Source organism: Plasmodium brasilianum, chromosome 8 (assembly GCF_023973825.1).
Source record: "Plasmodium brasilianum strain Bolivian I chromosome 8, whole genome shotgun sequence".
Classification (NCBI taxonomy): Eukaryota; Apicomplexa; class Aconoidasida; order Haemosporida; family Plasmodiidae; genus Plasmodium; species Plasmodium brasilianum.
The window spans coordinates 691,308-709,016 of NC_090121.1; the positions used below are offsets into that span (position 1 = coordinate 691,308).

The following is a 17,709-nucleotide window of genomic DNA, read 5'->3' on the forward strand; positions in this document are numbered from 1 at the left end:
GTCCAATTAAATTTTATATGACACTAAATTAAAAAGAATTTTTGTTAGAGGCAGTTATGTAATTCTTTTGTTTTGGACTAATGAATAAAGCATGTAAAAAGTTACGTAGCATATGTTATAAATATATATGCGTAAATGTACATATTTTACATTTATATTTGCATATAAATACATATATATATATTATTTGTAGGAAATTTGTAGAATATTTTAACTATATTGTTTTGTTCAAAGGTAAAAGTAAAATTTCTTTTCTGTTTTATTTTATTTTTTATATTTTATATATTTTTTTATTTCATATATATATATATATATATTTTTTTTTGTATATTTTTTTATTTTATATATTTTTTTATTTTATATATTTTTTTATTTTGTATATTTCTCTAGTTTATGCATTCTTTTATTTTATATATTTTTTTGTGTTATATTTTTGTGTTATATATTTATGTGTTATATTTTTATGTGTTATATTTTTATGTGTTATATTTTTATGTGTCATATATTTTATTGTTTTATATATTTTATTGTTTTATATATTTTATTGTATTATATATTTTATTGTTTTATGTACATATTTTTATTTTATTTATTCATTTTAATTTCACACGTATATATTTTTATTTTATATATGTATATATTCCTTTTTACCTTATATATATATATTTTTTTTTTTTGTTGTGTTAATTTTTTCCGTGTCCAGCTTCCACTTAATTTTTAATTTTTACTTTACCTTTCCTTTTCTGAAATGTCTATACATAAGTTTATGCTTAGCTTTTATATAATAAACTGCTTATTAAACTGATTTTTAAGAGGTATTATAAGTCTTTGGAAATATTTCATAAATTTTTTGCAGAAGTATATCCTTTCAATTAGTAGTTTTTATAAATATATAAGTAAATAAACATGAGTATACTGTCGCTTTTTCACATTTGTTCCCCTTTTCTAAGAGCTAACTGCTTGGAAAAAAAAGAATTTTATGAAAGTATTTACAATAATATAAAAAGAAATAAAATATGTCAGAAAGATAAACAGTGTTATATATATATATAATGTTATATATATATATAATGTTGTAGATATATATAATGTTATATATATATATAATGTTGTAGATATATATAATGCTGTAGATATATATCATTTTATGGATATAAATAATGTCAGAGATATAAATAATTGCGCCTAATGAAACGTGCAATTTGCATATATTCATGGGTAAATGCTTATATATATAATAATTTAAATCTTTTAAATTATTACTTTTTTTTTTTTATGACAGATTTCATATGCTCCGTCTGCTTAGATTTATGCGATACCCCAGTAGCAACTCAGTGTAATCACATATGGTTAGTTAAGTTGATGTATACCCAGCAACTCCCACATACAGACTCGTTAATGTATATATGTATGTATGTGCGATGAAATGTCTTGTGTGCCCTTTCCTTTTTTGTTAATTTTATACGAATTTTGTTTTCGTTTTCCTTAAAATTTCCCCTTTTTTTTTTTTTTTTTTTCCTTATCTGTAGTTGCTATAAATGTATGTATTATTCTCTCCTACATAAAAGAAATTGCCCAATATGCAAACGAATAATTAAAAATAATGAACTAAAAAAAATAACAGGTAAAGTGGTATAACTATATTCTATGTAATTAAAGAAAAGTTGTTTTTTTTCGAAAATGATTACAAGTATCATATTATATATTTTTTAATAATTTTATGGGCTCTTTTGGCTCGCCTTCTCACCATATGTATGTATATATGTATGTATATATGTATGTATATATGTACATATATGTGTATGTATATATATATGTAGGTATATATATATGTATGCATAGAACCCTTTGGAGCCATCCCTAGCGTTCATATATTTTTTCTGTTTTTTCCCACCTGCTAATCCGTTTTATGTAGCATGTATTTTTTCTCGTCATTTTTTTAAATGCTTTTCTTAGGTAAGAGAAAAGCAGATTATGAAAATATACGAATAAGATGCTACTTATGTAATGAAATAATTAAAATAAAAAATCATAAAAATCATTTAAAGGAATGCCTATACAAAAGATGTAAGAATTATATATTAGGATGTGAATATTATGATAAAAGAAATAAAATAAAACATCATGAAGAATCTTGTGAGCATCGATTGATAAGTTGTTCAAGTTGTTCTAATTTATTTTATTTTAAAAATAGGATTTTTATGTTATCTTCGAAAGAGAAATATGAAATGAATATACGCTGCTCTTATACTTACTATTCTTTTTATTACAATTTATTAATGAATACTAACTTTAATTTTTTTAATTATAATCATACTACTAATAGTACATTTCAGTGTAGTAATTATATATCTAGAAAGATAAATATATTAAAAACTGTTCAATATTCCCTAGATCATATTTTTTATAAAGTAACTGATGAACATAATAATGCAATTCCATGTAATAAAAATGTTAGTAATCCATATGTTAAATATTTTTCGTGCAATAATAATAATAGTAGTACTTATAGAAGTAAGAAAACAGAGGATAGTAAAAATAGCATTCATGCAATTAATAATAATTTGGTAACTGCTACATCAGAAATAAAGACGTTAAATAGGGATTTTGCGGTAAATAGGCCCCCCATGAACTTATTAACTGATAACAATTTGAATACAGGGTGTACTGAAAGTGGCATTGATGGAAATGTTCTCGTTAAAATAGACAAAACGAGTAAAACAAATGAGGCAAATGAATATATTCAGTTGAATGAGTTATCTCAACATAATGAAGAATCTTATAATGGAGGAAGAGAACATCCATTTAACAAAAACATAAGTGATTACGAAGATTATAGCGAACAAGATGATTCTATTGGAGAAGAATTCTTAAATATTCTCCCATTAAGAAAAAATTTTAATTTTAAAGAAAAGAATAATAGGGATATTATGGTAATAATAGAAGAGTTGTTTCAATTTGATGAAATTGATATGAGTAATATTTACGTAGATAATAAAGAATACTTTTTATGTAACAAAAACTGTTTTAACAATACAATTAAAAAGCTTAGACAGGAATTGGAACGAGCTTTAGTACTCCTATACTTCAGTTGCTGTGTGGGCATGCCTGCTATGTTTACACTTGGTTGTATTAGCTATGTTATGACAAAAGGATTATTTAAATTCTCCTTTTTAATAACGAATGCGTTTATAAGTTTATCTCACAAATTTTTTTTCAAAATGTTTTATAATTAGAAAATTGTAAAGAGTTTTTTTATTTTTAAAAATTGAAAAATTAAAAAAAAAAAATTTCATATAATATGTGATTCATATTTTTATCAATTCTTTTCAGTTTTTTTCAATTCTCTTTAATTCTTTTCAATTATTTCCATTTCTTTTTTTTTTAATTTATTTTTGTATTCTATTTTTTTTTTTTTGTTTATGTTGAACCGATATTATAATTTTTTTCCAAGTTTTTTTTTTTTTAATTAGCATTTTTTTCAAAAAAAATGAAAAATGACGTGGTGACAAAAAATTCATTTACTAAAAAATAAAACTCAGTGAGTTCCAGCTGAACCATCTTTAAAATTGCTAAGGCTGTAAATACATAAGTACATCAATTCAGAACTATAAGTCCGAATAAAAAAAAACAATAAATTTTATTAGGCACAGTTTTTTTTTTTTTTTTTTAAACGAAAATGTTCTAGGGAGAGAAGGAATGTACTCAGACTAAATCCATTACATAAATTACTTTTTTCCGTTGATATAGTTTACTAGTTTATGAAATACATTGTTTGATTGCTCCTCAATATATATATATATATATATATATATATATATATACATATGTGTGTATATTAATATGAGGTCACATATCCACAATGAGCATTTACAGACTGTTAATTCCTGTTTTAAAATTAATGTACTGGTTGTTGTGTAACATTTAAACGTTTTCATTTGAGCGGTGTGTACCCTCCCCCCTTTTCTTTTTTTTGCTTATTTTCTATCTTCTTTTTTTATTTTATTATTTTTTTTTATTATTTATCCATTATTTTTCCATTATTTTTTTTTTTAATGCTCTGCTGTAACTTAAAATTTTTACTGCCCAATCAGTTCATCATCTTTATGTCCCCTTTGTAGTAGTTGATGTTAATTAACTCAAAGCATTTCGATTTTTGCAAAGACTTCAAATATCTATTTTTATGCCTCGGAATATAACTATTATAAATTTCAAAAAAATGTTGATAATTATTAATTTTACATATATCTGCGTAATCAATATATTTAATTACGCTGTTCAAAAGAAAATTTGATATATATGCAAACCTATGATTTATAATGAAAAAGGTGATAAATTCCATAAGTCTGTTAAGGTATAAGAAATAGGAGTGTTCACTTTTTTTTTTCATTTTTCTTAAAAATAAAACAAAGTTGTCATCATCATTGTGCAGGTCACTACCTCTCTGTTCAGTTTCCCTCAAGGCTGATTGACTCTTTTCCCCTAAATTATTTTCATTTTTCACGATCATGTTTTCCACCCTTCTTTGATCCACTCCCTTTTCGACTTTCATCGAATTATCTGATTCATTAGATAACATTTTTGACAATTGAATATATATATAATTTTCTAAAATATCTGCATTTTCTAAATAATTCTGAATATTACTAATTACAGTATCGTCACTATATACGTTCAACGATTTCACTTCGTTAGACTTGTCCTTCTTACCTTCTACAACATTAAAGACATGTACATCATCGGACTGCTCCCTGCGATTAATATTTCCTTCTTTGTTATAAGATTCATTATGCGATCGCTCCTTTTTGAAGTCGAACTCTTTTTTAATTCCTAGATGCGTAGCACCACTATTAGTAACATCACCATTAGTATCATCACCATTAGTATCATCACCCCTTTGAACTATTTTTCTTAAACCATATTCGTGCTCAAATTTTTTTAAGATATTTAAAATAGAAAACGTATAGAAATTTAAATAATTCTCTATGATACTTTTAAATTTATATTTTTTACCAAGCTTCAAACAAATGAGTAATGATTCGTTAATTCTTTTTTCTTTTAACAAATTTTCTAGGCAGTTTTCATAAAATATGTGTTTTCTTTTTTCAAACATATTTTCAGTAACAATTTTTTCGCTAATATTTTTTAAAAACATCAGTTCTCCATTTACTGAAGCAGATAACAGTAAATTATGATTATTACAATTTTGTAAACAAAATATTTTATCATTATGATAATTGATATTTGATATTTTTTCACAATTTTTTATATTAATTATGCTTATATTACCATTGCTATAAGCATTAATCATACAAATATCATTCAAAATTAACATTTTCGTAATATTGAAATCTAGACTTTGTATACTTTTTAAACATTCAAAAGTCTTTATGTTCCATATTCTTACACTATCATATGAGTTACTGTATAAAAGTTGATTAGTCTTTGAAAACAAAACATTCTGAACTGACTTTTTATGGCCTTCCAAAATCTTTATTAACTTTAAGCTCCTCGTTTCAAATAGTTTTATCGTTTTGTCTTTGCTGCATGTGGCGACCATCTAAAAGGGGGGGCAAATAAAAAAAAAATATATATATATCAAAACAATCAAAATGGGAAAAACATAACATTATGAATTAAATAGGTGTATTTGATATATATTCATGCAATTACTCTTCCTCTCGCACACGCGTCAATAAATATGCATATATATACATACATACACAAATGCATATACACATACACGTAAACTCACATGTACATACTTTCACAAATTCATATTTGGAAAAATGAATAAACACATGCAAAAGGCGCACCACACAACAGTCGTTCGGGAAAACGGAACAATAGAAAAGTGCATATATATTTCCCTTCTTACCTTCCCCTTTGGAGATATAGCTACGTCGTTAATTAAAATTTTATGGGGATAGATGGTGAAGTTACTTTTAACTATTTCCAAATCTGTAAAAATTTCATCCAATTTTCTTTTCTTTTTTTTTTTTTCTTTTTCCATATTGTCCACTTCAACTATAAAATTCCATAACTTTAAACTACAGTCCTCACACACACTTACAAGTATAACTGAAGGAAATTTCCTCAAATTTACATCAATTGCATTAATGGAATATAAATTATCTTTTAATATGTATAGGCAAGTATTACTTTTTAAACTCCAGACGAAAATATTTTTATCATTCGATCCACTAAATAATAGATTATTAGTTTCATTTAACTTAATACATGACACAACATCTTCATGTCTAATGAGTAATGTTTGTATGATTACATTATCTTCAAAACTTAAAATCCTTATAATACTATCACCCATTAAAATTATACATTTTATATCTTCCTTGTCATTGTAATCACATTTTACATCTAAGATAAGCTTTTCTTCTTCAATCCTTTTATTCTGTTCATCTGTTATGTCACTAGAATTTGGATTAAAAAGTAGCATTTCAAAAATACCCTCTATTTTACATAGATAATTTTTTATTAATTTGAAATTTCTTATATCATAAATTAATAAAGAACTGTCTTCTCTAAATATATATAATTTGTATTTTAACAAAAAAAATTTTTTTATATTACTTTCATTAATTAAAAGTTTATTCTCCTTAAACTTGAAGATTATATCTCCTTTCAGTGGGTTGTAAAAAAGTAGATTACCCTTACTATCATGTGTTAGTATTAACCATTTTATATTTTCGTCTTTTATTATTAATTTGCTTTTTTTATTTTTTGTAAAAACACTAGATGATATTATTAATGCACTGTTTATATCATTACCTAAATATATTTGTTTTATAGGGCTACATGTTACTATCGCGCTATTCTCTTTTTTTTTTTTTTCTTTTTTTTTTTCACTGTTCTTCTGTTCCCTTAATTTTCTATATTCGCCCTCATCCCGCGAATTTAACATGCTTAGATTCCATATGTTCATTATTTTGTCATTTCCGATGCTGATGAATCCTATCAACTTATCTTCTTCTTCCTCCTCCTCGTATTCATCGCTCTCTTCTTCACCCCGTTTGTCACATTCTTCCTCATCCAGACTGTCACTCTTTTCCACCTTACTCTTGCCTCCCCCGTTCACCTTACCCCTCACATCTTCACCTTTCTTAACACGATCATCTTGGACGGCTAAAAAAAGAAAGTCCATTATGCCACTCATATGATCCTGGCAAGACATAATTTTTTTATTTTGCCCAACGTCATAAATGAAAATATTTTTTGTTATATCCGAACTAATAATAAAATTCTTGTACATTTTCAAGTTTGTAATTCTACTGTTATGTATTTTATAAGATAATAATAATCTATATGTATTGATATCAAATACATTAATTAAACCATTAATATACCCAACAACTAACTTTCTCCCTCCTATATTATTAAAATAAAAACATGTTATAACTATATTATCAGTTTTCCATATATATATTTTTTCTAAGTGTACCCAATTGTAATTATAAGAATAAATACTCTTTTCTTTATCTTCTTCATGATCATATAAATATATTTTATCTTTTATATCCTCATCATTAATTTCTTCTTTCTTTTCATCCACAGGCTCTATTTTCGTTTGATCATTCAGCACTAAAACATAATGGTGTATGTTGTTATCGTCAGTTGATAAGAACAAATTGTTATTCGAATAGTAAAAGTGGCTTATAGTACTAAATAAAGATATACAATATCTATTCAAATATTTTTTATGGTAATGTTCTTTTATATCATCAATACTCACACAAGACTCCAATACACAAGTAGGATACTTAGCATTATGTACATATAAGTTATTGTGATTTTCTCCCTCATTCCTTACCTTAAAACAATATATATTATTGTTACTTAAACTTAAAAATAATCCATGTTCCTTTGCAAAAAACACATCCTTATCCCCCTCGTAAACGTCAAAGAACTTTCTTTCAATTTCGGTGTATGTAACAACCGACATCAAAAATGTTAAAAGGGTAAGAAAAGGAATGAGGATGGGGAGGGGAAAGAAATGGGCTTACATACAAATATAAATAAATAAATGTATATCTATATGTACATATACACATATATATACATATATATATGTACGTTGTGACATAAAGTTTATAGTGTGACTCTTAAAATTTATAATAATCAAAACAAATTGCTAGTAAATATAGTCTATTGTTATGGATTTCTATTTTTAAACAATTTCAGAATTTTTTGTAACCTCTAATACATCTTTAATATGCGAGTAATATTTCTTCATTTTAATTTATTTTATATTTATGCTTGTATCATTATTTTTTTTTTTTTTTAAATGGATATAAATATATATGGCATTTTTCGTTCTTCAAAATTATGAAACTCTGTAAAGGAAAATATATATTTGTACAAAATAGGAGGAAAAAAAAAATTGTTAATATTAGCAATTTTTTTATTAAAATTGAGGAAAGTGACTTAAATGTCAAGAGTTGCGTAAAATAAAAAAAAACTATATACATTACATATATACATATATATATATATATATGTATATATGTATATATATTATTGACCATAAATTTACCTACCCATTGGCGAATCTATCATAATTTTTTCATGTAAAATGATACTATATATATATTTCAAACAGAATTTCTTTTTATTTTTTTTTAATTTTAATACTTCATTTTTCTCCTAACCTCAAATGAATATTTAAAAAAAAAAAAAAAGAAGAGTATGTTAATTTATTATTTTACAACATTGTTATTTACATTGTTGCATCTTTTACTGTATTGTACAAGCCTTAAGCTATTATTTATTTATATAAACCATATATAATTCATTTTTATAATTTTTATTCCTTCTCATTAATTATGGTTATATATATGTATATACGTATATATGCATTATGTTAATGGTGCTATTTTATATTTTTTTTTTCTCAGTACATTTACCCAAATCTTTAACAGATAAAGTACTTATAAATAATGATATGATAATGCGCGTGTTTGTTCTTTCTGTATTACTATCGAATTACAAATATGAATAAAGTATTTCATATAATTCCGTAATAGAAAGTTATACATCTTGAATAGAAATATAATAGGAATAATTTATTAGATATTAAAGAGAAGCAGAAAAGAATAATATAAACCATATTGTTGTTATATTAGATGCCTACGGCAATATATGTGAGAACATATAAATGTACATTTCATGTATGCTTATACGAATAAGTATATTTACATCTTAGGTTTTTCGAACCTTTTACATGAATAATGTGTTCTTTTAAGTTTTTGAGGTCACCACCGGTTAAACTCGGGCTTTAAAATTTATATATACATTTGTTAGGAACTTTGAAAATTCGAGGAAAAAAAGCTTTAGTTACTGAACATATGAACAAAAGAGAACAAATATTGCAAAAAAATAGATCCGAAATAAGCTATATATATATATATATATATAATATGTTCTTGTAGTGAAAATATGGGAAAATAAAACAAAACTGATCGAATTTTTGTAATATATATTTATTTTATATATGCACCAAAATTCTGCATATATAGTAAATATATGTTGTGTAATAATTCTACTTAACATATTTAAACATCTTCCTTTATTTAAAAAAAAAAAAAAAAAAGAAGAATAAAGATATTTTAAATTCATATTTAGTATTATACTTACATTTTTCAGCATAAATTTAAAAAATTAATTTCACTACTGTTTTTAATTAAAATAATACGTAAAAAAATGGTGTAGGCTTTTTCGCTTTTAATAATATATTTGCCATAAAATTATTTATAGTACTATTAGTTATACCTCATTTTACACTCATATATTATATATTATATATTATATATTATATATTATATATATATATATATACATAATATAGAAAATATAGGAAATATGGATCTTCTTTGACGTGATATTATAACGAAAAAGGTATATTATTATCTCTTTAACTACATACAGATATATGTGTATGCCACTGCTAATTACTGTTAACTATAAATTAACAGTTGTATGATACTATATCATTTTTGGGGTTATAACAGTATTTGTCCTCTTTTTATAATTTTTGTTTTTTTTGAACTTAAAAATTCTAATAACTACCGTAGTAAATTTGTCAAAAATAAAAAAATATAATTGTTTGTATCGTCACAAAGCACATACATATATATATATACATATATTTATGTAGGTATATTCATATAAATAAATGTTTATTAGTAACACATGGATTTAACCTTTTTCGAATTGTTAAATTTTACATAGTTCATACTGCTTTAATGATTTAATAGCAGACATTTTCTTTTTAAACGTAAGGAATGTTAACAATATTATATAGTTATTACTGCATTATATATATGCATGTATGTAAGCATATTTTTTTTTTTTTTCATTTATTTTGCTGAAAAATACTGCTCTTTTGTCAAGTCACAAATATATTAGGGCTTTTTATCACATTTTATTTTCATCCTTTTAACAATTGTTTTTTAGCTATTTATATCTTCATAAATTCAAGGTGATAGTAGTTTTTACAATGAAATGTATTTGCATGCATAATAGTATTCATGTCACTCCGTTAAAAAAATAAATAAATATAGATATATATATATATATATATATATATACGTACACATATGTACACACATATACATTCCTATTTATATATGTATGCCCACGTAAAAATATTTATTTTATGGTTACTACTACTTATATTACTACCTTAAAAACAGCAAAAAGTGGTATTAAAAGTAAAAAATATATAGTAATAATATTCTTGTACTTATACCGAGAAAATCTCAATGAAAAATTGAAAATGTCATGGTATTTTATAAAAAAAAAAATTATTTAAGTATCGTTATATATCTTTTAATTTTATTTCATTTTTTATTCTCTTTCTTTTACTGCTTTTGAAAATGTATAGAATTTAAATTTATATATAATAATATATTTGTTAATTCACTTTCTTAAAAGTACTAGAATTTTCATAAAAATTATACATTAATTTACATATTGTATATGTGAATGGTATAATATATATATACGCTTTTATTATTATATTATATATAATACATATATTAATATATATGCACATATATATATTTAATATGTATACATTTTTTTCATATATGCAATATTTTATTCAGTTTGCATAATATTGTTTGCTTCAAACTTATTACATAAAAATGTATTAATATTTACTATAATGTGTATAATATGCATAAGTACACATTACACTTATGAATTCTGTTTAAATGACATTTCATAAGTAAAAACACATATCACAAGGAAAAAATAATAAGAATGCATTAAATAAAGCATACGTAACAATACTGAAGAAATATTCTTCTGATACAAGCTTAAATGAAGAAAATTTATGTTTCATTCCTTCGGCATATTGTAAGGAATATTGCAAATACGTAAAATTTTGAAATTACCTTTGAAGTTTAACAAATAAGAAACGTAAATACAAAGAGGTATACCACAATATCATCGAACATTTACTGTATATGTGTATATATTGCAAAGTAAAAAACGAATTGTTACAATTGATACAATTAATATATTACAATAATTTGTTGTTATATGTGTATATATATTGTGGAAAAAAGAAAACGTACGCATCATTTATTTTTTGAAAAAACACATGAAATAAGAAGTGAATTTAACATTATATAATACCCTTCATAAACGTGTGTTTTGAAGTTATTTTTCTTTTACAGTAAAAGCGTATCATTTATAAATACAGTGTTAAATAATTACATTAATGTATAAATAATATATTTTTTTTTTTTTTTTTTTTTTTGCATATATTAATATAAATATTTGGTGCAGCTTTTTTTTTTTTTTTTTTTTTTTTTTTTTTTAAATTGGCTTTTTGTCTATTTCAAATGAGTTAGAATTTTTGCTATAAATTGTCAATTTTTTTCCTTTTTATTTATTTTTTTTTTTTTTTTTCTGAAATTTATTTGTTAAATATAATTATTTCTTAAATTTTTCATTTAAGTGAACAATTAATGCAAATAGACAAAATTTATGTATAAATAATATCGCGTTTTATGTAACTCTAATTTTAATTATAAATATTATGCACTTATTATTTATGAAAGAAAAGAGTAAGAACCTGTGTTATGTATTGACGGTACAAGCATACACATGTAAATATATTTACATAAAAATAAAGTGTATATATGTATATACATATTCTAGAAGTACGTACATGTATTGATTATATTTACCCATAAAAAAACACATATATTTGTATATATATATATATATATATATATATTGTATTTACATGTGTATGCTTATTAGCATACTTAAAGTACTATAATTTTTATGACTGTTGAATAATAATCGCAGAATATTATATGCTTTTTTATTTAGTCATAAAAATTACATACTTTTAATATCAACTCTTGAGCATCGTAATTTTCAATTTTCTCTTATTACATCTTACGTTCATTTAACTTTTGTATTGACATAAAAATCTTTCAACTTATATTTTAATTATTATTTCCAGTGTAATTTTAGAATAATCTCAACATATGCATTTATAACCATATATATATATATATATATATATATATATATGCTAATACATACAGAAACAATGTAAGCTGAGGATGTTTAAAATTATACACATATAACACACCGATATTTACCTAGGATGCAGCATCATTAATATATTTGCGTTTTCATTTTTTTGTTTTATAGTAATATATTTATTAATAAATGCAAGTGTAGATATCTTTTGTTTTTTATCGTATTACACAGTTTTGCGGTAAAATTTCAAGGAAGGCACTCCATATATGTATGTATGCATATATGCACGTATGTATGCCTTTGTGTGTGTGTGTGTGTGTGTTTGTGTGTACGTATATATGTATCTATATATATATGCACATATGAACTATTGGCAAATGATCAAATTGTAGAATAGTATAAAAGAAATACAATGAACACAACGGATGAAATAAATAATGAAGAAAAAAGAGTATGTCATCATAACTTGAGAAAAAATAGAAAACCACGTAGTTACGACTTTGAATACTATGAAGAGTCGTTAAATAAGCCACGAGGTAAAAAAAGAGGAAGAAAGAGGGGAAGGAAACCAAAAAACGTGCTATATGCAATTAATAAAAACTTGAACACAACTAATGTTGTAAGAGTTAAAAGGCCTTATATTAGGAGGAAACCAAAAGGAAATAATGTATGTGCAAATGATGATATAGAAAAAAATAAAAGTAATAATTATCTTTTAGAAAAATATGATAACCCATTAGAGAAAACCACGAATGTTGAACAAGTACGCACAAAAGGTAGAAAAAGAAAGAATTTTAATATAGACAAAAATATGCATTTATTTAATTCAAATGTTCCTCTAAGAAATAATAACATTAAAATTGATAGAATATGTGAATACCTTTCTTACAAAACAAATACAACGTGGAAATACATGGGTTCTACTGTCAAATTTAGGTTGATCAATGATCAACAAGAAAAATATATTTTTTTAAAAAATATGAAAAAGCACATTATATTCGAAATAATTAAAATTGCTATGTTTGCATTACTCAAAGTTAATTTAAATGATAATAATATTTATACCTTACATTTACAAGGAAAAAAAAAACAAGCACAAGAAGATTATACTAATCAGATGAATTTTTCCACAAGTAATCGCAGATGCTTAAATGAAAATAACATCGACAGTGGCACATATAGAAGTAATGTTAATAATGGGAAGAATAATAGTAGTGAGATGAGTAATAATAGTGAGAAGAATAATAGGAATAAGAAGAAGAATAATAGTGAAGGTACGAACATGGTTCATATTAAGAGCAATTTTTGTAATAACCTTAATAACAACAATAGTAATAGTTACTATAGCTACCATTTTCCTAATAAAGATAGGGCGAATAATAATAATAGTAATAATAATAATAATAGTAATAATAATAATAATAGTAATAATAATAATAATAATAATAGTAATAATAGTAATAATAATAATAGTAATAATAATAATAGTAATAATAATAATAGTAATAATAATAATAATAATAATAATAATAATAATAATAATAATAATAATAATAATAATAATAATAATAATAATAATAATAATAATAATAATAATAATAATAATAATAATAATAGAAATAATAATTATAGTCATCATTCCAGTGAGAATAATTACTATCGTAACAAAGAAAACTTATTAAAAAACGATTTATCGGAAGAAAAGGCAAATTTTAATTTAAAGTCTTCTTATTATTATGATGCATTAATAGACATAAATAAAAGACTAGAAGAGAAAAATGATATATTAAATCAAGGTGTAACGGTTTCGGAAATTTTAGATTTCGTAAAAGAAAAGTATGAAAAATATTATGAAAATGTAAAGCAATACATTGTAAGTACATTAAATATTTACTGTGCTTTAAACATATTTAAATTAATTAGAAGAGGAAGATATGCAATATGTAGATATGATAATTTTAATATATTTAAAGTAAAATATTTTAAAAAATACTATAAGTTTTTTTATAATTTAAAAGGAGAGGAAGAAATTTTAATGAATGTGAAGAATTACTTGAAATCATTTTATTATGATAAAACTCAGAATGAGCCTAATACTATTATGTCAAATGAAAATGTAAGAAATAACGTACATTTTAAGGTAAATAAGATGAATGAGGAAGGGAGTAATAAAATGAACCAAGAAAAACAAAAATTTAAACAAAAAAAAAAAAAGCACTCTGATGAATTCGAAACAAGTACACATAAAGATATTCTGTGTGAACAAGAATATGTAATCACAAATGACAAAATCGTTACTTTTGAAAATAAACTAAATGCCAAAGATGAAAAAGGACCAAATGGTAAGCATGAAAATGATGCTAATGATATATTTGAAGCGAACAAGGATGATAGTACAAAAATGGAGCTTAAAAATAGTTATATATTTTCATTTAATAATATAAAGATGAATGAAGAATATAAGGAATGTGGTCAGGAAAAGACGAGGGCATTGTGTGAGGTAAGTAATGATGACCCACAGAAGCAAAACCAAGAATGTCAACAAAATGAAGAGTTAAATGTAATTGTTACAAACAATATGAATAAATACGTAAATGAAGATTTAGAGGATTATTATGATGGAAAAATAAAAAATGTTTTCATTGATCTAAACAAAATTAATATAAAATGTATTAAGGTTGTTTATGGAATGAAACATTTTTTTTGTTCCTATGATACGAAAGAAACAAATGATGAAAATTTTGAAATTATAAAAGTGCAAAAAAAATATGATGTTTTTAGAAGATCAAATCTGGTAAACATGAATCTAAGGTATAATTTCTTATATAACTCAAAAAGATTATTTAACTATAACACTGATGATAATAATAATAATAACAGTAATGCTAATAACGGTGAGTATACTTTAAATAGCACAAAAAATGTTATATTAAGAAGCAGTAATAATGTAAATATGAGTAAAGACGAACAAACACAAAAACAGCCACAGTATGGAAAACAGAAAAAGAAAAACAATGAAGATGATATAACGAGGCATGAAAAATACAATTATATTAATTTTAATTTAGGGTACAAAACTCTAAGAAAAAAAATGATTTGCATAAGACATTATATAAGTACAAACAAAAGAGAGGAAAAAGTATTAAAACCAAAGATTGAATCTAAAGTAAAGGATAAACCTCCAGCAATATCAAATGATAGCTTAATGAAAACTTGTTCAATAAATTCTAACCTATCGAACGTCGTAAGTGTTGATGGACTCTCCTCTATGAACTTTGAAAGTCACTGTTCTCAGTGAAGTAAATAAAAGAGTATGGAAGGTGGAAGAACAAGACAAAGAAGAAGCACAGCATATAAGAGAACCTTGTGTATGGGCATTATTGAAGCAGAATTTACAATACTGAGTAAACCCAGTAACAAGAACAAATTACGAAAGTATAGCTGAAATATATGCAATGTAAACAGGTCTATTGCAATACAAATACTGTAATATGTACGTCCATTTATTCCGGCAAACACATATATATATATTTATGTATCTTTCAAATAATATGAAACAAATGTGCGGATAATCGTAGTAGGTACTGATAATTTTAACAGTCCCTAAGAATGGCCTTTATTACTATATGTTATATATTATTATTACAGAGAAGTGCTAGCTATGCTCTATTTTTCTATGTAAATTTTGGAGTTAATATTCATTATTTCGTCTCAACACAAAAAGTGCAAAAATTGTTGAAAAACAAATTAAATTGTACATATTGTGACTGCAATGTAGTAGTGCACAATAGAAAAAAAAAATAGGCATCAAGCTGTAGGTAAATTAGAGAATTAGTATTTCCTCATATATATTTTTTTTTAAGTAAACATAGAAACTGTTCGAGCTGCTTATTCTATTTGCATACACATATATACATTTACCCATTTACTCGTTCACCCACTTACATATATTTACACATTCATAAATCATTTTGTCTTTAAAGAAAGCCTAAATTTTTTCGAGTGAAAATCCCGTCTCACCTATTTCCTTTGCTTCTAAGAGACGCATAAATCATTTGACGATTTTATAGTTCGTCAATTATCATTTATTTTTAATAGACATAATTTTTTATATTTCTGCCTGAATATGTATACATAGCGTATATATGTACATAAAATATGCATATTATTTTATAATCTTTCTTTTCTTTTTTTTGCTTTGCTATGCTCTTCTTTTTCTTTTTTTTTTTTTTTTTTTTCTTTTTTTTGTACTAATAATTTTTGAATAATACAAGTTTCAATTTCACACATTTTTGATTTATTATTTTAATGATGTTATATACATTATAATGAAGTATTCTTATTCAGCATTTTTGATTAACTTTTTTTATTTGGTCTCTTTTATTTTGTTTTGTCTTTTTACATAGGACATCATAGTATTTCCTTTTTTTTTCATTTTATCATTCTAGCTTTCTTGCTTATTCTTCTAATATTTTTTTTTTTTTTCTTCGTTTTTCTTCGCTTTTCTTTATTTTCCCCTCCTTTTTTTTTTTTTTTTTTTTTTGCATTCTATGCATTAGTTTTAATTCGAAAGGATGTAAACATAAAAAGTCTTTTTTAAAATTTTTTTGTTATATTTTCAATATGCCTTTATGCCGACATACATTTTTATGTACGTTTATATATATATATATATAATGACATGTATTTATATTATGTATTTATTGTATCCGACAGTTTTCCCCTTTTTCGGAAACAAAATATGCTCTAAAATTATATATAGCTTTTACATAATCAAAGCACTATATAGGATAACATACACTTTTACCAAGTTTATTACTCGAAGATAAAGATTTTTTTTTTCTCTTCTTTTTTTTTTGCATGTTAATGGCTAAAAAAAAAAAAAGAGCCTATATGCATATCGGCAGTTTCTCGTTATAAAATAAAAATAAATTATTTAAATGTGTGAAAAAAATTTATGTGCCATTCAAATGAGGGGAAGTAAAATAAATCAAAACAAAACAGAACGAGTATATTTTTTCTCAAGATGACAACTGTAGAGAAAAAATATTCTCATTTATACTTATTATAGCACGCATTTTAGCGGGCATATTTACGAATATGGCTAATTCGTGAGCGCATAGATACGTATATCTATATTTATCTATGTATGTGTTTATTCATGTACGTAATTATGGGGGGGGGCAA

At 23.7% G+C, this 17,709-nt stretch overlaps 3 protein-coding genes across 3 annotated transcripts; 2 read left to right on the top strand and 1 right to left on the bottom strand.

Moving 5' to 3' along the window:
- Positions 1 to 906: 906 nt before the first annotated feature.
- MKS88_002334 (zinc finger protein) lies at positions 907 to 3,236 on the top strand (the record flags this gene model as incomplete). Its single annotated transcript, XM_067215335.1, has 4 exons — positions 907 to 985; positions 1,283 to 1,349; positions 1,530 to 1,624; positions 1,957 to 3,236. 4 exons carry the CDS (start codon positions 907 to 909, stop codon positions 3,234 to 3,236), a joined length of 1,521 nt encoding a protein of 506 aa, XP_067073771.1.
- Positions 3,237 to 4,090: 854 nt separating this feature from the next.
- MKS88_002335 (U3 small nucleolar RNA-associated protein 13) lies at positions 4,091 to 7,960 on the bottom strand (the record flags this gene model as incomplete). The annotated part of the gene is made up of 2 exons (XM_067215336.1): positions 4,091 to 5,560; positions 5,879 to 7,960. 2 exons carry the CDS (start codon positions 7,958 to 7,960, stop codon positions 4,091 to 4,093), a joined length of 3,552 nt encoding a protein of 1,183 aa, XP_067073772.1.
- Positions 7,961 to 12,934: 4,974 nt separating this feature from the next.
- Positions 12,935 to 15,820, top strand: MKS88_002336 (uncharacterized protein; the record flags this gene model as incomplete). The annotated part of the gene is made up of 1 exon (XM_067215337.1): positions 12,935 to 15,820. The coding sequence occupies one exon, from the start codon at positions 12,935 to 12,937 to the stop codon at positions 15,818 to 15,820; it is 2,886 nt and encodes a 961-aa protein (XP_067073773.1).
- Between the last annotated feature and the right edge of the window lie 1,889 nt (positions 15,821 to 17,709).